We start from the raw sequence: 23,993 nt of genomic DNA on the forward strand, positions 1-23,993 counted from the left end.
CCTACACTTAGCATGATATCCGGCCTAGAGGCACAAAGGTAGAGAAAGGATCCTATCATGGAGCGGTATACCTTTATGTCCACATCCTTCTCACCGTCACATGAGCCAAGTTGCCCCTTTACGGGCATGGGTGTCTTCATTGGGCTTGCATTGGTCATGTTGAATTTCTTGAGCATGTCCTTCACATACTTTTCTTGAGAGATGAAGGTGCCTTTTGCAAGTTGCCTCACTTGGAAGCCTAGGAAGAACTTCAACTCTCCCATCATGGACATCTCAAATTTCCTAGTCATCAATAGCTCAAAAGCTTTGTTATGATTGGGGTTAGTTCCACCAAAGATAATATCATCAACATATATTTGACATATGAATAAGCCACCCCCTTTAACCCGCTTGGTGAAAAGGGTGGAATCGACCGTACCCATGCAAAACCCGTCATGTAGTAAGAAATCCCTAAGGAACTCATACCAAGCACGTGGAGCTTGCTTGAGACCGTAGAGTGCCTTATGGAGTAAGTACACGTGGTTGGGTCGGCATGGGTCTTCGAAACCCGGGGGTTGAGCCACATATGCGGTTTCTTTTAGGGGTCTGATGCGTGTAGTTGACACGTCCGTTGGGAACCCCAAGAGGAAGGTGTGATGCGCACAGCAGCAAGTTTCCCTCAGTAAGAAACCAAGGTTTATCGAACCAGTAGGAGCCAAGAAGCACGTTGAAGGTTGCTGGTGGCGGAGTGTAGTGCGGCGCAACACCGGGGATTCCGGCGCCAACGTGAAACCTGCACAACACAATCACGGTACTTTGCCCCAACGTAACGAGTGAGGTTGTTAATCTCACCGGCTTGCTCGTAAACAAAGGATTAGATGTATAGTGTGGAAGATGATGGTTGTTTGCGAAGAACGAGTAAAGAACAATTGCAAGCAGATTGTATTTCGGATGTAAAGAATAGGACCGGGGTCCACAGATCACTAGTGGTGTCTCTCCCATAAGATAGCGAGATGTTGGGTGAACAAATTACGGTTGGGCAATTGACAAATAAAGAAGGCATAACAATGCACATACATATATCATGATGAGTACTATGAGATTTAATCGGGGCATTACGACAAAGTACATAGACCGCTATCCAGGCATGCATCTATGCCTAAAAAGTCCACCTTCGAGTTATCATCCGAACCCCCTCCAGTATTAAGTTGTAAACAACGAGACAATTGCATTAAGTATGGTGCGTAATGTAATCAACACAAATATCCTTAGACAAAGCATCGATGTTTTATCCCTAGTGGCAACAAGCACATCCACAACCTTAGAACTTTACGTCACTTGTCCCGGATTTAATGGAGGCATGAACCCACTATCGAGCATAAATACTCCCTCTTGGAGTCACAAGTATCAACTTGGCCGAGCCTCTACTAGCAACGGAGAGCATGCAAGAACATAAATAACATATATGATAGATTGATAATCAACTTGACATAGTATTCAATATTCATCGGATCCCAACAAACACAACATGTAGGATTACAAATAGATGATCTTGATCATGATAGGCAGCTCACAAGATCTAACAAGATAGCACAATGAGGAGAAGACAACCATCTAGCTACTGCTATGGACCCATAGTCCAGGGGTGGACTACTCACACATCGATCCGGAGGCGATCATGGCGATGAAGAGACCTCCGGGAGATGATTCCCCTCTCCGGCAGGGTGCTGGAGGCGATCTCCTGAATCCCCCGAGATGGGATTGGCGGCGGCGGCGTCTCTGGAAGGTTTTCCGTATCGTGGCTCTCTGTACTGGGGGTTTCGCGACGAAGGCTTTAAGTAGGCGGAAGGGCAGGTCAAGAGGCGCCACGGGGGCCCCACACAACAGGGCCGCGCGGGCCCCTTGCTGGCCGCGCCGCCCTGTTGTGGCGGCGCCTCGTGGCCCCACTTCGTCTCTCCCTCGGACTTCTGGAAGCTTCGTGCAAAAATAGGACCCTGGGCGTTGATTTCGTCCAATTCCGAGAATATTTCCTTACTAGGATTTCTGAAACCAAAAACAGCAGAAAACATCAACTAGCTCTTCGGCATCTCGTCAATAGGTTAGTGCCGGAAAATGCATAAATATGACATATAATGTGTATAAAACATGTGAGTATCATCATAAAAGTAGCATGGAACATAAGAAATTATAGATACGTTTGGGACGTATCAAGCATCCCCAAGCTTAGTTCCTACTCGCCCTCTAGTAGGTAAACGATAACAAAGATAATTTCTGAAGTGACATGCTATCATAATCTTGATCATACTATTGTAAAGCATATGAGATGAATGCAGCGATTCGAAGCAATGATGAAGATAATGAGTAAACTAATGAATCATAGTAAAGACTTTTCATGAATAATACTTTCAAGACAAGCATCAATAAGACTTGCATAAGAGTTACTCATAAAGCAATAAATTCAAAGTAAAGGTATTGAAGCAACACAAAGGAAGATAAAAGTTTCAGCGGTTGCTTTCAACTTCAACATATTTATCTCATGGATAATTGTCAACACAAAGTAATATAACAAGTGCAATAAGTAAACATGTAAGAATCAATGCACACAGTTGATACAAGTGTTTGCTTCTGGGATAGAAAGAATAGGCAAACTGACTCAACAATAAATTAGAAGATAGGCCCTTCGCAGAGGGAAGCATTGATTACTATATTTGTGCTAGAGCTTTTCATTTTGAAAACAAGAAACAATTTTGTCAACGGTAGTAATAAAGCATATGTGTTATGTATAAAACATCTTATAAGTTGCAAGCCTCATGCATAGTATACTAATAGTGCTCGCACCTTGTCCTAATTAGCTTGGATTAACACCGATTATCATTGCATAGCATATGTTTCAACCAAGTGTCACAAAGGGGTACCTCTATGCCGCTCGTACAAAGGTCTAAGGAGAAAGCTCGCATTGGATTTCTCCCTTTTTATTATTCTCAACTTAGACATCCATACCGGGACAACATAGACAACAGATAATGGACTCCTCTTTAATGCATAAGTATTCAACAACAGTTAATATTCTCATAAGAGATTGAGGATTAGTTGTCCACACTGAAACTTCCACCATGAATCATGGCTTTAGTTAGCGGCCCAATGTTCTTCTCTAACGAGTATGCATACTCAAACCATTTGATTGTGAGAACCGCCCTTACTTCGGACAAGACGAACATGCATAGCAACTCACATGATATTCAACAAAGGTAAAGAGTTGATGGCGTCCCCAGAAACATGGTTACCGCTCAACAAGCAACTTATTAAGAAATAAGACACATAAGTACATATTCTTCACCACGATAGTTTTTAAGCTATTTGTCCCATGAGCTATATATTGCAAAGGAAAAGAATAGAAATTTAAAGGTAGCACTCAAGTAATTTACTTTGGAATGGCGGAGAAATACCATGTGGTAGGTAGGTATGGTGGACACAAATGGCATGGTTATTGGCTCAAGGATTTGGATGCATGAGAAGAATTCCTCTCGATACAAGGCTAGGCTAGCAAGGTTGTTTGAAGCAAACTCAAGTATAAAAGGTGCAGCAAAGCTCACATATGAACATATTGTAACTATTATAAGACTTTACATTGTCTCCTTGTTGTTCAAACACCTCAACCGAGAAAATATCTAGACTCTAGAGATCAATCATGCAAACCAAATTTTAACAAGCTCTATGTAGTTATTCATTAATGAGTACAAGGTACATGATGCAAGAGCTTAAACAAGATCTATATGAGCACAACAATTTCCAAGTATCACATTATTCAAGACATTAAACCATTTACCACATGCGGCATTTTCCGTTTCCAACCATATAGCAATGAATGAAATAGTTCAACTTTCGCAATGAACATTAAAGATAAAGCTAAGAACATATGTGTTCATACGAAACAACGGAGCGTGTCTCTCTCCCAAACAAAGAATGCTAGGATCCGATTTATTCAAACAAAAACAAAAACAAAAACAAACGAGACGCTCCAAGTAAAGCACATAAGATGTGACGGAATAAAAATATAGTTTCACTAGAGGAACCTGATAAGTTGTCGATGAAGAAGGGATGCATTGGGCATCCCCAAGCTTAGACGCTTGAGTCTTCTTAAAATATGCAGGGATGAACCACGGGGGCATCCCCAAGCTTTGACTTTTCACTCTTCTTGATCATATTGTATCATCCTCCTCTCTTGACCCTTGAAAATTCCTCCACACCAAACTCGAAACAAACTCATTAGAGGGTCAGTGCATAATTCATATATTCAGAGGTGACATAATCATTCTTAACACTTCTGGACGTTGCACAAAGCTACTGAAAGTTAATGGAACAAATAAATCCATCAAACATAGCAAAACAGGCAATGCGAAATAAAAGGCAGAATCTGTCAAAACAAAACAGTTCGTAAAGATGAATTTTAAAGTGGCACCAGACTTGCTCAGATGAAATTGCCCAAATTGAATGAAAGTTGCGTACATATCTGAGGATCACGCACGTAAATTGGCAGATTTTTTTGATCTTCCTACAGGGACTACTGCTCAAATTCGTGACAGCAAGAAATCTGTTCCTGCGCAGCAATCCAAATCTAGTATTGGCTTTACTATCAAAGACTTTACTTGGCACAACAATGCAATAAAATAAAATAAGGAGAGTTTGCTACAGTAGTAAACAACTTCCAAGACTCAAATATAAAATAAAGTGCAGAAGTAAAATAATGGGTTGTCTCCCATAAGCGCTTTTCTTTAACGCCTTTCAGCTAGGCGCAGAAAGTGTGAATCAAGTAACGTCAAGAGACGAAGCATCAACATCATAATTTGTTCTAATAATAGAATCATAAGGCAACTTCATTCTCTTTCTAGGGAAGTGTTCCATACCTTTCTTGAGAGGAAATTGATATTTAATATTACCTTCCTTCATATCAATGGTGGCACCAACAGTTCGAAGAAAAGGTCTTCCCAATATGATGGGACAAGATGCATTGCATTCAATATCCAAGACAACAAAATCAACGGGGACAAGGTTATTGTTAACCATAATACGAACATTATCAATCCTCCCCAAAGGTTTCTTTATAGCATTATCAGCGAGATTAACATCCAAATAACAATTCTTCAATGGTGGCAAGTCAAGCATATCATGAATTTTCTTAGGCATAACGAAATACTTGCACCAAGATCACATAAAGCATTACAATCAAAATCATTGACCCTCATCTTAATGATGGGCTCCCAACCATCTTCTAACTTCCTAGGAATAGAAGTCTCAAGTTTTAGTTTCTCCTCTCTAGCTTTTATGAGAGCATTTGTAATATGTTTTGTAAAGGCCAAATTTATAGCACTAGCATTGGGACTTTTAGCAAGTTTTTGTAAGAACTTAATAATTTCAGAGATGTGACAATCATAAAAATCGAAACCATTATGATCTACAGCAATGGGATCATTATCCCCAATATTTTGAAAAATTTCAGCAGTTTTATCAATTTCAGCAGTTTTAGCAGTTTCAGGCAATTTTGCACGCTTTGCACTAGGAGTAGTAACATTGCCAACACCAATTATTTTACCATTGATAGTAGGAGGTGTAGCAACATGTGAATCATTAACATTACTAGTTGTGGTAATAGTCCAAACTTTAGCTACATTATTCTCTTTAGCTAGTTTTTCGTTTTCTTCTCTTTCCCACCTAGCATGCAATTCGGCCATCAATCTAATATTCTCATTAATTCGAACTTGGATGGCATTCACTGTAGTAACAATCTTATTATCAATATCCTTATTAGGCATAACTTTCAATTTTAAAAGAACAACATCAGAGGCAAGACTATCAACCTTAGAAGCGAGAATATCAATTTTATCGAGCTTTTCCTCAACAGATTTGTTAAAAGCAGTTTGTGTACTAATAAATTCTTTAAGCATAGCTTCAAGACCAGGGGGTACACTCCTATTATTGTTGTAAGAATTACCATAACTATTACCATTAGCAGAAGGATATGGCCTATAGTTGTTACTAGAGTTGTTCCTATAAGCATTGTTGTTGAAATTATTATTTTTAATGAAGTTCACATCAACATGTTCTTCTTGGGCAACCAATGAAGCTAAAGGAACATTATTAGGATCAACATTAGATCTACCATTCACAAGCATAGACATAATAGCATCAATCTTATCACTCAAGGAGGAGGTTTCTTCAACGAATTTACCTTCTTACCTTGTGGAGCTCTTTCCGTGTGCCATTCAGAGTAATTTGTCATCATATCATCAAGAAGCTTTGTTGCCGCCCCCAAAGTGATGGACATAAAGGTACCTCCAGCAGCTGAATCCAATAGGTTCCGCAATCCTGCATAAAAGGTTTGGATGATCATCCAAGTAGTTAGTCCGTGGGTTGGGCAATTCTTTACCAAAGATTTCATTACCTCCCATGCTTGAGCAACATGTTCATTATCTAATTGCTTGAAATTCATTATGCTACTTCTCAAAGATATAATTTTAGCGGGAGGATAATATCTACCAATAAAAGCATCCTTACATTTAGTCCAAGAATCAATACTATTTCTAGGCAGAGATAGCAACCAATCTTTAGCTCTTCCTCTTAAGGAGAAAGGAAACAATTTTAATTTTATAATGTCACCATCTACATCCTTATACTTTTGCATTTCACATATTTCAACAAAATTATTAAGATGGGCAGCAAGCATCATCGTAACTAACACTAGAAAATTGCTCTCTCATAACAAGATTCAATAAAGCAGGTTTAATTTCAAAGAATTCTCGCCGTAGTAGCAGGTGGAGCAATAGGTGTGCATAGGAAATCATTATTATTTGTGCTAGTGAAGTCACACAACTTAGTATTCTCAACAAGTACCCATTTTAGCAGTAGTAAATAAAACAAACTAAATAAAGTAAATGCAAGTAACTAATTTTTTTGTGTTTTTGATATAGAGAACAAGACAGTAAATAAAGTAAAACTAGCAACTAATTTTTTGTGTTTTGTTTAAGTGCAGCAAACAAAGTAGTAAATAAAATAAAGCAAGACAAAAACAAAGTAAGAGATTGGATGTGGGAGACTCCCCTTGCAGCGTGTCTTGATCTTCCCGGCAACGGCGCCAGAAATTTGCTTGATGCGTGTAGTTGACACGTCCGTTGGGAACCCCAAGAGGAAGGTGTGATGCGCACAACAGCAAGTTTCCCTCAGCAAGAAACCAAGGTTTATCGAACCAGTAGGAGTCAAGAAGCACGTTGAAGGTTGTTGGTGGCGGAGTGTAGTGCGGCGCAACACCAGGGATTCCGGCGCCAACGTGGAACCTGCACAACACAATCACGGTACTTTGCCCCAACGTAACAGTGAGGTTGTCAATCTCACCGGCTTGCTGTAAACAAAGGATTAGATGTATAGTGTGGAAGATGATGGTTGTTTGCGAAGAACAGTAAAGAACAATTGCAGCAGATTGTATTTCAGATGTAAAGAATAGGACCGGGGTCCACGGATCACTAGTGGTGTCTCTCCCATAAGATAGCAGTATGTTGGGTGAACAAATTACAGCTTGGGCAATTGACAAATAAAGAAGGCATAACAATGCACATACATATATCATGATGAGTACTATGAGATTTAATCGAGGCATTATGACAAAGTACATAGACCGCTATCCAAAGCATGCATCTATGCCTAAAAAGTCCACCTTCAGAGTTATCATCCGAACCCCTCCAAGCATTAAGATGTAAACAACGGACAATTGCATTAAGTATGGTGCGTAATGTAATCAACACAAATATCCTTAGACAAAGCATCGATGTTTTATCCCTAGTGGCAACGAGCACATCCACAACCTTAGAACTTTCTCGTCACTCGTCCCGCATTTAATGGAGGCATGAACCCACTATCGAGCATAAATACTCCCTCTTGGAGTCACAAGTATCAACTTGGCCGAGCCTCTACTAGCAACGGAGAGCATGCAAGAACATAAATAACATATATGATAGATTGATAATCAACTTGACATAGTATTCAATATTCATCGGATCCCAACAAACACAACATGTAGGATTACAAATAGATGATCTTGATCATGATAGGCAGCTCACAAGATCTAACATGATAGCACAATGAGGAGAAGACAACCATCTAGCTACTGCTATGGACCCATAGTCCAGGGGTGGACTACTCACACATCGATCCGGAGGCGATCATGGCGATGAAGAGACCTCCGGGAGATGATTCCCCTCTCCGGCAGGGTGCCGGAGGCGATCTCCCGAATCCCCCGAGATGGGATTGGCGGCGGCGGCGTCTCCGGGAAGGTTTTCCGTATCGTGGCTCTCTGCGATCGGGGGTTTCGCGACGAAGGCTTTAAGTAGGCGGAAGGGCAGGTCAAGAGGCGCCACGGGGGCCCCACACAACTGGGCCGCGCGGGCCCCTTGCTGGCCACGCCGCCCTGTTGTGGCGGCGCCTCGTGGCCCCACATCATCTCTCCCTCGGACTTCTGGAAGCTTCATGCAAAAATAGGACCCTGGGCGTTGATTTCGTCCAATTCCGAGAATATTTCCTTACTAGGATTTCTGAAACCAAAAACAGCAGAAAACAAAGAATCGGCTCTTCGGCATCTCGTCAATAGGTTAGTGCCGGAAAATGCATAAATATGACATATAATGTGTATAAAATATGTGAGTATCATCATAAAAGTAGCATGGAACATAAGAAATTATAGATACGTTTGGGACGTATCAGGGACCATTCAAAAATGCACTTTTCACATCCATTTGATATAGTTTGAAATTGTGAAAAGATGCAAATGCAAGCAAAAGACGAATAGCTTCAAGACGGGCTACCGGCGCAAAGGTATCCTCAAAATCCATACCTTCTATTTGGGCAAACCCTTGCACCACTAACCTTGGTTTGTTTCGTATGACAATGCCATTCTCATCTTGGTTGTTCTTGAATACCCATTTGGTCCCAATAACATTGATGCGATGATCCTTGGGTCTCTCAACTAGAGACCATACTTCATTACGAGTGAAACACTCCAATTCTTCTTGCATGGCAATTACCCAATCCGGATCAACCAAGGCTTCATGTACCTTGAGTGGTTCAAAACTAGACACAAAAGCATGGTGTTGACAATAACCGATAAGTAATGCATGGTGTCTACGAGTTACCACTCCTCTTGAGATGCTACCAAGGACTTGATCTACTTTCATGTCACTTGCCCTTGTAGCGGCCTTGATCTTCCGAATGGTTCCTTCATGATCAATGAATTCATCTCTTGCTAGTACTTGATCATGAGGAATCACTTGAGCTTGATCATGAGTTGTGGATTTCTCTTGATCATCATCATGGTCTTGCTCAGTGGAATGAGGACTTTCTTCTTGTTCTTCGGAATGTGACTCATCTTGAGTGGAGGATGGTTCTTGAGTTGCACTTGATGGTTCGGCTTGAGTTGAGCTAGGCTCCACTTGAGCCGTGCTTGATACTTCTACTCCATCATCTTGATCATCATTATGAACTTCCATGGGCTGGATGTGTCCAATGCCCATATGCTTGATGGCACTAGATGGATCATCATTATTACCTACAACACATGGAACAACTTGCTCCACTTGGGAGCCATTATCCTCCAAGAACACCACGTCACAAGATACTTCAATAGTCCCAGTGGACCGGTTGTAGTATCTATAGGCGTGAGAGTTCTCCGCATAACCAACAAATATGCCCTCTATGGTTCTAGTTTCAAATTTACCGAGCTTTCCTTTGTTGTTCTTAACAAGACATTTGCATCCAAAGACACGAATGTACATGACATTAGGCTTGTTACCTGTGAGAAGCTCGTATGGAGTTTTGTTATGGAGGGGCGGAGGAAGAGCCGGTTGGAGTAGTGGACAGCCGTAGAGATGGCTTCTCCCCAAAAGTTGTGGGGTGAGTTGAATTCACTCAACATGGTTCTTGCCATCTCAATGATAGTCCGGTTCTTCCTTTCAATAACACCATTTTGTTGAGGGGTGTATGGTGCCGAAAACTCATGCTTGATGCCCTCATCATCGACAAACTCTCGCATGGTTTAGTTCTTGAACTCGGTGCCATTGTCGGTTCTAATCGCCTTGATCTCGGATCCATACATACGTTGAGCTTTCTTGGTGAAGGTGATGAACTCTCTATGGGTCTCGTCCTTAGACTTAAGGAGAAAGACCCAAGAGTATCTTGAGTAATCATCAACAATGACAAGTCCATACTTGCTCCCACCAAGAGTATCATAATGTGATGGCCCAAAGAGATCCAAATGAAGGAGCTCCAAAGGCCTAGATGTGGTGACGATACTCTTGATAGGATGTTTCTTCTTGAGTTGCTTTCCGGCTACACATGCACTGCAAACACGATCTTTCTCAAAAGAAATGCCGGTTAGTCCCACAATGTGCTCACCCTTTAGGAGTTGTTTAAGATTTCTCATATTTACATGACCAAGGCGGCGATGCCACAACCAACCTTCGTCATGCTTGGCCGCCATTAGACATGTGGAGGGAGAGGAGCTCTCTTTCGATAGGTCAACCACGTAAAGGTTGTTCTCCACATATCCAACAAGGACCAATTTGAGATTGTCACTCCTAAAGACTTTCACACAATATTTAGTAAAATATGAATTGTAACCGGCATCGGCAAGATGATATATAGAAAGTAAGTTATAGCCAAGGGATTCAACAAGCATGACCGTCTCGAGGCACAAGTCCTTAGAGATTGCCACCTTGCCATACCCAAGTACCTTTCCCTTTGAGTTTTCACCAAAGGTGATGCTTGACTTCTTGTTGATATCTTCAATGAATTGATCAAGCACACCTCTTCCTCCGGTCATATGATTGGTGCATCCACTATCAAACACCCATTTTGGACCACCGGAGGAATACCCCTACAAAATCAAGTAGAGGATTTAGGAACCCATCGATTAATGGGTTCCTTTGCAATGACAACAATATCTTTTGGTACCCAAATTGAGTACTCTCTATAAGCATAGCCATTACGAGGGCCAACATAGTTAGCATAAACATCACCATAATAATCAACAAATAAAGCATAGTGATTGTTTGGCCCCGTGCGGTCACCACTAGTGGCTTTGCCCTTTGAGGCTTTGCCATCATTAGTGACCTTCTTGTTCTTATCTTGAGCGGGCTTCTCCTTCTTGTAGTTGTTCTTCTTGTAGGACTTGGGAGTATATCCAAGTCCAAACTTTTGATTGTTTGACCTTTGCTTACTCAAGAGGTCATCCAATCCCATCTTGTTCTTGGCGGTGGTGAACTTTGCAAGTTCCTTTGTTAACCTAAGATTTTCCTCAAGAATAGATGCTTTCTCACAAGAAGATTCATTAGGATGATAGTCGAGACCATATTTGGTCACCAAGGATTCAAGATATGCATTGGTCTCAACATGCAAGGAGAGTTCCTCTTGTAAACGAACATGTTCCTCAACAAGCTTAGCATGCTCACTAGTAAAAGAAGTGGAGGAACTAGTAAGCTTTTCAACAACAATGGGATCCTTCATTGATCCAAGAGCCTTTTTGTAGGTTTCTTGGAGTAGGTCATGGTTCTCTCCAAGTTTCTTGAGCTCATCCTTAACAAGCTTGTTAGCTCTTTCAAGGTGGTAAAGATCCCTAGTGAGAGAAGCATGAGCAACTTCAAGTTCCTCCTTTGAGGCATTGAGCTCTTGAGACAATGATTGAGCCCTATCAATAGTTTCTAGGTCCTTAACTTTATCAAGTTCATAAGTTCAATTTGTTGCTTAAGGCCTTGAGATATGCACCTTTCGGTTTTTAGCTCTTGTCTTAGGAGATTGAATCTCCGTTCTTTTTCATTCAATTGATATTCTAATTCCTCAATGGACTCATCCTTTTCTTTGAGGGAGTCCATCAAGAAATCAAACTTGAGAAGAGCTTCACCATGAAGGGTGCATCTAACATTGTAAAGTTCCTTAAGCACAATTAAGTCTTCTTGATTTTCAGTTTCATCATCAAGAACACTAGATAGAGAAGGTGGGGGTTCCATTACCTTGGTTTCTCTTGCCATAAGACAAGAGCCAATGATTGTAGATGAGGGAGAGTCATCGGAGTCATCATCTTGAGTTGTTCTTGCCATGAAGGAAGAACCAACATCATTCTCCGTGGAGTAATCCTTGGAGTAGTCATATGTGAAGAGTGACCCGGGCTTAGAGAAAGCCAAACCGGCCACTCCGGCCTCCTTCTCCTCATCTTCCTCTTCTTCATCGGACAAGTACTCGGCCCCAACAAAAGCTCTTCCCTTGTTCTTCTTGTATCGATCGTTGATTGGGTTTGGCTTCAATGTTGGCTTGACCCTTTTGATGAACTTTGGCTTGTCTACCCTTTTCTCATAAGGGCACTCATTTGCAAAGTGGGTATCTTCATCACAGTTGTAGCAAGTTCTCTTCTTCTTCTTGTCAAGGAGGAGCATTGGAAGCTTTCCCTTATACTTCTTGGCAAAGAAGGCAAAGTCGGTAACAATGTCACTAGTTGAGGTCATCTCTTCCTCTTCTTCAATTTCATAGTCTTCTTCTCTTCCATGGTCAGCTCTAGCTTTGAGAGCAAGGTTGTGTGACGCTTCATGGTTGTGTGAGGCTTCATCAACACGGTTCATTTCCATGAGCCTTTTTCCCTGCCTTGGCCATGTTTTCATTGACGGCCACATAGGAGACTAGATCATCGGAGTTCGGATCGGCACTCTTGGTCATGATTTGCAAGTTGAGTGCAAGGTTGGTGTCTTGTTGCTTGACCGCAATCATAGCAATGACCTTGGACTTTATGAATGCTTCATTCATCTCGAAGCCGGCATTGTACTTCTCAACTCCAAGTCCCTTGACCCTTACTCTAAAGCACCCAGCCTTGCATAGGCATCGGCCACGGATTCTCCTTCTCGAATCATGAACTGGTGGGCCTCTTGCTTTGCGGTCTCATAAAGAGCTGATTGGATCAAATCGGTTCCCTCTTGGAGTACTACGATCCGATCCCACAACTCTTTAGCGGAGTCAATGTCATTGACTTGATCAAGGAGCTTGCGGTTGATGCCACTTCTAATCTTGTCACGTGCGGAGGCATTGAGTTGACGGTTGTAGAATTCGGTGGAGGTCAACCGAATGGGATCATGTGGCTCCCGGTATCCATGAACAATGATCTCCCATAACTCCACACTGCAGCTGCGAACATGAGATTCCATAGCAGATTTCCAAAAAGGAAAGTGAGTTCCATCAAAATGGGGAACATTCCCACTATGGTTTATATGAGGCATGGGTGAAGTGTTTTTGGGATAGCCATGGTTAACTTCATGGTAACTCCCTAGAGAGGCCGAAGCCGCACTAGGAGGCCCACTAGTCAAGTTCTTAAGCATGGCGTACATCTCTCGCCATTTGGTTTTGTAGCTCATCCTCCTTTTTCTTCTTCTCGGCATCATATGCCAAGAATCTAGATTTCATCTCTTTAACCGAAAGGTTAGAGTCTTCATCTAGACCCTCGAAGATTTTATCCATCTCACTCTTAAGGCGGTGAAGCCCTTAATAAGAGTCCAGGCTCTGATACCAATTGAAAGTATAGAGATGGTAAACCTAGAGGGGGGTGAATAGGTTTCTACATATTTTTATTCTTTCTTTGCAATATTAGGCTTTGTGGAATATAAAGGTGAGCCTATTGCAAACTAGGTGAAACAACCTATATGAGGATACAACTAACTCGAGCACGAAGGCTCTCACAGGAAGTTAAATCACAAGTAAGGAGTTCGGTTAGAGATAACTGATAGCACGCGGAGACGAGGATGTATTCCCGTGTTCCCTTCCTTTGCAAAAAGGTACGTCACATTTGGAGGGGTGGAGGTCCCACGAAGGATTCCCCATGCCACGAAGGCTCACCCTATTCTCCGGAGCCTATCCCACGAAGGAATAGCTCACTCACTTGTGGTAGACTTTGAGGTAGTCTCCAAACCTTCACAATCTTGCCCGGAGCAAATCCACAGCCCGGATGCTTCCGGACCACTCTTGCCCACCTAGGGTTTCCAAGGAACCCTAGAGAGCAAGCTTCTTGATGAATACAAGGGAGAATGAGATTTGGCTTGGTAGAACAAGTAGATCGGGTCCTCCTCTATTGATTCCCGGAGGGATTTGAGTTTGGGTGGAGGAGGAGGGAGATCTGAGGCTTTTGGTGTTTCTAGCAATGGAGTATGAGAGAGAGAGCTCAAGAACAGCTTGTAGTGTAGTGCCTAACTACTCAGAGGTAGGAGAAGGGCTATTTATAGAGTCACTTGAAATATGGCCCTTGCCCACTTGACACATCAGCTTTCTCCCGAGAAACCCTGTCAACCGGACCACAGACCGGAGTGTCCGGTGCAGGGGCCGGTCGGACCGGACCAGGGACCGGACCCGCCGGTCCAAACCGGGCGGCAGGCCGGACCACGACCGGACCCTCGAAATGTCGCGCAGTACTCCCTCCGGTTGCAGTCAGCGCAGAGCTCGGTTGGCGCCGTTGCGCCCGGTCGAGAGCCCGGTCAGACCGGGCCAGGGACCGGACCCGCCGGTCCAAACCGGGCGGCCGACCGGACCCCGACCGGGGGCAGCTCCGTGTCTTCCAGTAGCTCATCCGGTTGCCATCAGCGCAGGAGCCGGTCGGCGCCGGAGCGCCCGGCCCAGCGCCCGGTCGACCGGGCGGCAGACCGGAATCTGCCGGCGCACGGGCTGGTCCAACCGGGTCTCTGACCAGCCGCTCATTGGAGAACCCCTTTTGATTGTTGTCGAAGTGGGGGGGGGGGTCTCCTTTAGCCTTCTTGTTCCTTGATACACCATTTATGCCTCTTTGGCTAATACCTGAGATTATCCTTATAAACATGTATTAGGCCAAATACTCTAGCACGGTGTCATTGTTACCAAAATAATGGATAAGGGTAAAATACCCTTACAATCTCCCCCTTTTTGGTATACGATGACAAACCGAACTAGAGTCACATATAGATATTATGATAAGATCTAAACCTTGATTCCATATAAGATATTACGATAGCTCTCCCATAATGTGTGCACTTGGAGAATTTACGTTTGAATACAAAGTGCACCATTTGTGGAATATGAGAAGCTCCCCCAATATCTTTAGGAAACAAGCATGGTATGGACAAGTATATCAAGATATATAAGCATAATGCATGATCATCCTAATAGAGTGATTAAGCATACAAATAGTCGTCCATACACGAATTATTCGAAGTAGCAAATGGTTCTTGAGAAATCAAAGCAAATAAGCACAAGCCATATAAGAACCAAATAAAGCAACACCCATGGCTTGTGACAACCAAAGAACCCCGTGGTCCTAGACTCTACTCTCTTCTCCCCTTTGGCATCGGAACACCAAAAAGGCGAAGAAAACAGGAGAGATACTAGCGCTCCCATCAGTAGAACTCATGCCCAGTGGAGTGGGAGCCCTCGCCATCATCATCCTCAGCCTCAGGAACTTCATCCTCTTCATCATCATCAGCAGCAGGGGCACGAGCAGTCCTAGGAGGAAGGCCACCATGAGCATACATGGAGAGGTCGAAGTTCTGGAGCATCTCATCAGTAATGGTAGGCATCTCCCAAGCAGGTGCAACCACAGGCTCCATCTCAGGGCCAGAAGGAGGGACAGGGATATTCCTTGCAGCCATGAACTCATTTTGTCGCCTCCGTGTCTCCTGGTTCAAAGCAAGACTTTGATGTGCAACCGCATTGGTATTCTTGCACATTTGCCACATGCTAGAGAAGAAGCGAGCGGCACCGTGCTTGGGGCGCCGAGAGTAGCTGGCACTAGCATCATGATCATGGAGTTCCTTGGAACGGCGCTCAGAAGGCATCATGGCAGGGACGTCCGGACGAGTGTCCTGAGTGGGGAACTTGAATGGTTCCATGATGATCCTTTGATCTAGAGTGTTGAGAGGAACTGGTACTATGTAGTTGATGAGTTGCTGAACGTACTGGGCATAGTTTGGAGTCATGCGGCCCATAACAGAACGCTTCAGTTCACAGTGAATGAGATCACAGCCATCAATTTTCCTTATCCTGTCAGGATGGCAATAGTATATCAGATTCAGGTGGTAGTTCCTGCCTTCACTGGTGTCGCCGGACTTGCTGATGAGACTCTCACAGAACAACTTGGCAAGGACAAGATAGGAGTAGTACATCCCAGAGATAGTGGGAGGCCCAGCTGTAGGGTTCGAGGGATAGCAAAAGGAGATGTCACCTTTAGTAAGCTTAGGCCGAGAATGAATCTTGAACCCTTGAGCACGGTCACCACCAAAACCCATGGCTGCACAGAACTGAGTGTAGGTGCATGAGTACTTCTCCTTCCCAGTCATCCAAGTGATAGTGCGATCCTCATCATCATGGAAGAATACGGTGCAATGGAATTGACGGATTAGAAGGGGACAATAGGTGCCTTCGAGGTCATCATCGGGCTTTAGGCACACAAGATCATATAGTCCCATACCCTTCAAGGTATCAACCACAAAGCGGTACTTTGTGGCTTCATGCAAGGCAAGCACTTCAGGGTTGATGGCCTTGGGCATCACAACAGCCCCATTCTTCATACACTCTCTAGTGTCATAGAAATCTGCCCAAAGGTGTGCTTGAGTCTTGGTCCAGAAGAACTGGTCCCCACCAGTGTAAGTCCGTGGCTCAAAGCGATACGGATTCTCCTTCCTCAAACTCTGCCAATCACCACGATGTGCTTCTCCCACATTAAAGTTTGGCACTATTTCATCATCCTCTTGGGCTGCGTGCTTGTCTTTCCTCTTAGCGCCAACAGTCTTGGTTCTTCCCCCAGCTGAGCTGCCAGTGTCAGTAGTCTGAGGTGCTTTAGGAGGCATGCGGCCGCTAGAACGGCGGGGTGGAGGCACTGTAGGCCTTCCTCTCTTGGCAAGAGCGCCACGTTCTTCACCACTCCAACTATCCGAAGACATCGTCCTCTTTGCCCAAGTGAGCAGGAAGAACATGTGAAGAGGGCTTGAGGGCCAAATCCCCAAGATCTCCCAAAATATCTTGAGAGGGATCAAATCCTTTGGTGAAGAGGCTTGAGAGATCCCGATCTACGAGTGGGTGAAGTTTGGGGGGAAACTCGTGGTGGGAAGGGCCTAGGACGTGGTGGAGATGGTGGAAGCGGCGACCATGGAGGTTTTGGAGGTGGGGGATAATGAGGAAGAAGACCCCAAGGGGTATCCTCCCCCAAAACATAACCAGCCGCATGGCCGGTCGGCCGCCCGGTTGACCGGGCCAGGCGCCGGATGACCCGGCGCAAAGGCCGTCCGACCGGGCCAGTGATCGGCCAAAGTCTGTTTGCCCAGTTTTGTATTATTTTGCCTCGTTTTGCCCCTAATCTTTGTGTAAATGTGTATGAATGCTCAGATGATGACATGTACATATAGATAGATAGACGATGATGAGATGAGCATAGACATGGGGTTGGAAACATAAAGTTCTCTAGGCATACCCATTGGAGTGAGATCCAAACAAGATATAAATAGCAACAATGGGCATGATTCGAAGTATATCAAGAATCATAAACATTTTTGAAATAGTTTTTGCAATAAGATCATTTAGCCTTATATAGTAAAATCAAGTTATAATTGAGGCTCAATGAGGGGCGGGGAATTACTCCCCCTATGTCAAAGCGCAAATGTCATGAGACCTCGAAGAGACATGCTTGGGTCCATATAATGACATTGGGTCTATTTATGTTGCACACATAGGTATGCATCATACCAAGTCATGGTAAGATGACTATCCCCATATGTGCTATGCCTCTAAGCCCTTAATAAGAGTCCAGGCTCTGATACCAATTGAAAGTATAGAGATGGTAAACCTAGAGGGGGGGTGAATAGATTTCTACAGATTTTTATTCTTTCTTTGCAATATTAGGCTTTGCGGAATATAAAGGTGAGCCTAATGCAAACTAGGTGAAACAACCTATATGATGATACAACTAACTCGAGCACGAAGGCTCTCACAGGCAGTTAAATCACAAGTAAGGAGTTCGGTTAGAGATAACCGATAGCACGCGGAGACGAGAATGTATTCCCGTGTTTCCTTCCTTTGCAAGAAGGTACATCACGTTTGGAGGGGTGGAGGTCCCACGAAGGATTCCCCACACCACGAAGGCTCACCCTATTCTCCGGAGCCTATCCCACGAAGGAATAGCTCACTCACTTGTGGTAGAATTTGAGGTAGTCTCCAAACCTTCACAATCTTGCCCGGAGCAAATTCACAGCCCGGATGCTTTCGGACCACTCTTGCCCACCTAGGGTTTCCAAGGAACCCTAGAGAGCAAGCTTCTTGATGAATACAAGGGGAATGAGATTTGGCTTGGTAGAACAGTAGATCGGGTCCTCCTCTATTGATTCCCCGGAGGGATGTGAGTTTGGGTGGAGGAGGAGGGAGATCTGAGGCTTTTGGTGTTTCTAGCAATGGAGTATGAGAGAGAGAGAGCTCAAGAACAGCTTGTAGTGTAGTGCCTAACTATTCAGAGGTAGGAGAAGGGCTATTTATAGTGTCACTTGAAATATGGCTGTTGCCCACTTGACACATCAGCTTTCTCCCGAGAAACCTGGTCAACCGGACCACAGACCGGAGTGTCCGGTGCAGGGGCCGGTCGGACCAGACCAGGGACCGGACCCGCCGGTCCAAACAGGGCGGCAGGCCGGACCATGACCGGACCCTCGAAATGTCGCGCAGTACTCCCTCCGGCTGCGGCCGGCGCAGAGCTCGGTTGGCGCCGGGGCGCCCGGTCGAGAGCCCGGTCAGACCGGGCCAGGGACCGGACCCGCCGGTCCAAACCGGGCGGCCGACCGGACCCCGACCGGGGGCAGCTCCGTGTCTTCCAGTAGCTCATCCGGTTGCCATCAGCGCAGGAGCCGGTTGGCGCCGGAGCGCCCGTCCCAGCGCCCGGTCGACCGGGCGGCAGACCGGAATCTGCCGGCGCACGGGCCGGTCCAACCGGGTCTCTGACCAGCTGCCTGCTGGAGAACCCCTTTTGATTGTTGTCGAAATGGGGGGATCTCCTTTAGCCTTCTTGTTCCTTGATACACCATTTATGCCTCTTTGGCTAATACCTGGGATTATCCTTATAAACATGTATTAGGCCAAATACTCTAGCACGGTGTCATTGTTACCAAAATAATGGATAAGGGTAAAATACCCTTACACAAACAATACAAAATGAAATTAACACATCACACATCTTCGTACAAGCTTAATTATTTGGTGCAAAAAAACACAAAAGGAAATTAGAGCCTTGATTATTCCTCACAAAATAAACATACAACACAAGAGAGGAAACACATGGCACATATCTTTAAGTACAAGCTTAATCATTCAGTACAAAATAAAAAATAGTGATAGGAAACAAAATCACACATTTTTAGCCAGGGCCTCTAGCTTTTCCTTAAGCGGCGCTAGCACATTGGCCAGAGCCAAGTACGTCAAGTTAATCGTGTTTACCTTATCTAGCCCTTAATGCATTGCTTCTTACAGGCTTTGCTGAAATTCCTAGTCGGATGCCTTGATTTCTTTAGGTTGGGTAAGTCTCACATCTCTAGCAACGCACGAGAATGCTCCGGTCAGTAAATTTTATCAATCCATTCGAAGAATATACACATAGGGGATTAATAGTGGCACCCCATCAGCTTTCGAACGGTGTCCACGCCCTCCTAAGCCACGAGACAACGTGGGAGTTCGCGGTAGTTGCACTGCCGCCACGTCTCATCTATGTCGTTTCAGTTCTCGTTATGGATCCACCTTGGCACTTCGGCACCATGAGAAGAAAATCCCAAAAATCCCTGATCAAGATCACAAAAATCAAAGTGTAATAGACCACCAAAGAAGCCCAACGATCGAGGATGGCGTACGATGTCGTCGCTGACAGCACGATCGAGGATGGCGTACGATGTCGTCGCTGACAGCATAGATCATCATCATGATGCTCAGTAGAGCCTTTGCCACGGTCGTTGCACCTTGATGGATGTGAAATGCATACATAAACTTTGTAGTTTATTGCTACATATTCTCACATATTTGCATCACATAAGTAGTTATTATCAATGTTCTTAACGATTTCAGGGATTTTCTAAATAATATATATCCTCTGGTTCTAACTCTATCCGGCAGAAAAACATTCAGTTAGTATTTTGGACTTTCCAGGACCTACGAGACTCGAAAAAGGGCAAGGTCAGAAGAACGCTTCAGAATTTTTGAGACGAACAAAATGAGCTGAAATGAAAACCAGGAGGTCAATGTGCTGGGAAACGAGGCCCAGTGGCGCGACACAGTACCCAGGCCAGGCTACCTGGGTCTTTCCCCCCTCGGTCGTCCGATTCGCCTCAATCTTTCTCCCACTGGCGTGTTTTGAACTAAAAACGAATATATATACCCCCTCTTGACTGTCATCGACACATACTGAGGCAGAGATCGAAAACAAGAAACAAAGAGCCAGAAGGCTGCCGCCGGAAGTTGATCGGATGGGGGAACCGCTACCGGAATCGCCTCCGATGGACTCCAACCCCCTCCGGTGCGTTCATCATCAACATCTTCATCAACACCCCCGGCAACATCCTCCATCTACACCTTTTAATCGTTTAGCAAACATAATGTGTGACGCAATCTATTGTTTTCCCATGATCAATTGTGTCTCCATGTCTTTGTTTGATTAGTGACTTGGTTTACGGCAATTGCGAAATAGTTTGTGTCCAAAAAATGAAGTTAATTCTGAAGTCGATTGAAGAAATAGTCACACCCATATTTATTTAGTACATAATTCGAATGCACGTCTGGTTGCATAAAAAATCACGAGGTGCATGGGCCAGCGGCAAGCGCGTGGACTGTAGGCGCGAAAAGGCTGGCTTTGTCTTGGAGCCACAGGAATTTGCGGCGAGCCAGACAACAAATCGCCGACCCGACAACATCCATCCGCTGCCGTGCCGGCGCCCGCCTGCACCACACAGCCCTAGTACATAACCAGCGCCCAGCTGCCCGTATCCTTCTTCCTCCTCCGCTCGGTCCCTCCGCCCATCCCGAGCCTTTCCGGATTAATTGCAATTGCGATCCCACACCGAGCGCATGCACACGCACGCACCACCATAATTTAGTTTCCCAGCCCAGTACGTACGGGTCGCCGTGCTCGCCCAACCAAGGCGCGCGCGCGGCTCTACTAGTACCGCCTGCTCCCGTCATGGCCGCACCCGCGCTGGCCAAGCGCCCCTGCGACCACCCTACCACCTCCTCCTCCTCCTGCCGCGACACCAAGCGCCACCGCCCGATCACCGCACCGGCGCCGCCCACGATGGAGAGGCACGACGACGAAGCTGCTCCCTCGCCGTCGCCGTCGCCGTCGCAGCCGCTGCTCCCGGGCCTGCCGGACCACCTGGCCCAGCTCTGCCTCACCCCGCTCCCGCCGCGCCTACTCCACGCCGTGTGCCGCCCCTGGCGCCGCCTGCTCTACGCGCCCTCCTTCCCGCCCTTCCCCGCCCTCTACGCGCTCCTCGAGGACACCATCAACGGCCACGCCCCCTCCTTCGCGGCCTACGACCCGATCGCCGCCCGCTGGGACGCGCTCCCGCCGCCCCCCATGCCGTCCCCGCCCCCGACGCTCTGCCACCCGTCCTTCCTCTCCCGCCGCCTCCCGCTCCAGTGCGTCGCCGCGGCGGGGCGGCTCGTGCTCGTCGCCGGCTCCACGCACTCCCTCCGCCCGGCGCTCCCCCGCCCGCTCGTCTTCGACCCGGCCGGCCCGCGCTGGCACGCCGGCCCGCGGGTCCCGCTCGCCCCGCGCAGGTGGTGCGCGGCGGGGGCGGCGCGCGGGCGGGTGTTCTTGGCCGGGGGCGTCGGCGCCGGGTACGACCTCGCCGTCGCGCGCTCCGGCGCGTGCTGGGACCCCGCGGCCGCGCCGTCGTCCGCGGCGTGGGAGCCGGCCCCGCCGCTGCGGGACGGGCGGTTCAGCCGGGACGCGGCCGAGGCGGTCTGCTCCCGCGGGAAGGTCTGCATGGTCAGCCTCCGTGGCCGCGGCGCGAAGGAGGGTGCCGTCCTCGACCTCGACGAACGGCGGTGGGAGGACATGCCGCCCGGGATGCTTGCTGGGTGGAACGGCCCTGCCGCGGCGTCCCCGGACACCGGCGACGCGATCTTTCTGGTGGACGAGGAGCTCGGAGCGCTCAACGCGTACGACTGGGAGGCGGACCGGTGGCGGACGGTGACCGAGGCCGAGCCGCTCAAGGGCGCGTCGGAGATGGCGGCCGGCGGTGGCAGGGTGTGCGTCGTGGCGGACTGCGGCAAGAAGGTGGTGGTCGTGGACGTCACGACCACGGCTAAGGCGACGACGACGAGGAGAAACTCCACGTCAACGTCCACGGCGGCGCCGCGCATGTGGGAGGTGGAGGCGCCGGAAGGGCGGCGGATCGTGTCCCTGCACGTGCTGCCCAGGATGACACGACCCGATCAGTAGGCTTCCTCCCTCCCTTCCCGCCACGCCCACTGTACAAAAAACAAAGCCTCGGTCGATCAGCGTTCACCTCCTCCGTTGACATGATTTTTGGCGATCTCGCCGAGATTTTGTTTGATTTGATTCCTGCGTGCTTATGTTCAGGCTGGAACCAAGATTTTTTGGAGGTGCAAGATAGATTTTCAGTTTTTGATTCTTGCGTCCCTCTGTACTCCAGTTCTGTCGTCCATAGAGCAAAAGCAGGGTTCGATTTTTTGTTTTCTGGCGAGATACTCCAGGTACACATACATACAAGGATGAAATGCAATAAAATGAAATGAGAAATGGACTGCCGCTAAACTGCAATGCTGGTGCCCTGTTTGGCTTTGGGTTGGGGGCGTCTGGAATGTTGGTGTCGCTCTGTCGGACGCGAACGGCAGGCGGTCGCCGCCACGCGCGCCATAGCTTTTGCTCGCCACGCAAACCAGAGATATTTTCCTCCGCCCCGCTTGGCCGGTACTGCAGGGGTCGCCGCCACGCCATAGCTTTTCGGTTTGATTCCTCCTCGCCGTCGCCATCGCCACGTCCCCCATCGATACCCATGCACGGCGTTAACTACCTCCGATCCAAACCAATCGAATCCTCCTCCCAAATTAACTCTTGCGCGCGCGGGCCGGATAATCGTTTCAACCCACGGCAAACGGCCGGCCGCTAGTCTCCAAAGGTTCGGCATCCGTCCGCGCGCGGCAGGATCTCGCCGGTCCAATCAATGCCGAACATTTCTCCTCGGTTGTGCTGTGTGGTCCGGCGGCCGCCTTTTCCGTCCGGGCAGCAACAGGGGGAAAAGGGCTCGGGAAAAGCTTTGCTAGCTCGGGGCGAAAAAGGCCGGCGAGAGCGACCGGCGGATGGGAGTGAATGGCCGGCCGGCGAGAGCGACCCGCATTGTGGGTGGGTACTGCCTGCGTCGGTCGCGAGGCCATCATCATCGATCGTCGGGTTATTATTGACTACGGGACCGGTCGAGCTGGGGGAATTGCTCTCAAAAGTGTCGCCGCGCGCCGGAGAGGAAGAGGCCTGCTGGCTGCGGAAAGGTGGCGCTTAATTGGCATGGCCGCCGCCGTCGACGGCGACGGCGACCCGGGCGTGCGGGCCACGTGCATCCGGCGCACGTTCGCTCATGCCTGATGTCAGCTTGATCGCTTTGTGTAGCTAATTATCACTTGTCAGTTTCAGAAACCCCACGTTTACAACGGCTGATTTTTACTCGTCAGGAGAAATTCCAAGGTGTATCTGAAAGCTGTAGAAAAATTCAGCCTCCGTATTATTTCCAAGGTTAGTACTACTCGCTGATTCATCAAAAGTACTCTACTTTTTAATCTTAACTCGCTCGCTGGAATCTGAAATTTCAACCCGCTGCAAACCAGCACAAAAATCCTCTACAGTTTCAGTGCCCTCTACAGCTTCAGATAACAAAAGGCGACTGGCCTCTCGACAGCATATAAAAGTAAGCAAGTTCAGATGAGCATATCAAGTGCCA

The 23,993-nt window shown here is 46.8% G+C and overlaps 1 protein-coding gene across 1 annotated transcript; it reads left to right on the forward strand.

The window, feature by feature from the left end:
- Positions 1-21,062: 21,062 nt before the first annotated feature.
- Positions 21,063-22,822, forward strand: LOC124684063 (F-box/kelch-repeat protein SKIP25). Its single transcript, XM_047218469.1, has one exon. It carries the CDS (start codon positions 21,215-21,217, stop codon positions 22,478-22,480), a length of 1,266 nt encoding a protein of 421 aa, XP_047074425.1. The 5' UTR covers positions 21,063-21,214; the 3' UTR covers positions 22,481-22,822.
- The last annotated feature ends 1,171 nt before the right edge of the window (positions 22,823-23,993 follow it).

Source organism: Lolium rigidum, chromosome 1 (assembly GCF_022539505.1).
Source record: "Lolium rigidum isolate FL_2022 chromosome 1, APGP_CSIRO_Lrig_0.1, whole genome shotgun sequence".
Classification (NCBI taxonomy): domain Eukaryota; kingdom Viridiplantae; phylum Streptophyta; class Magnoliopsida; order Poales; family Poaceae; genus Lolium; species Lolium rigidum.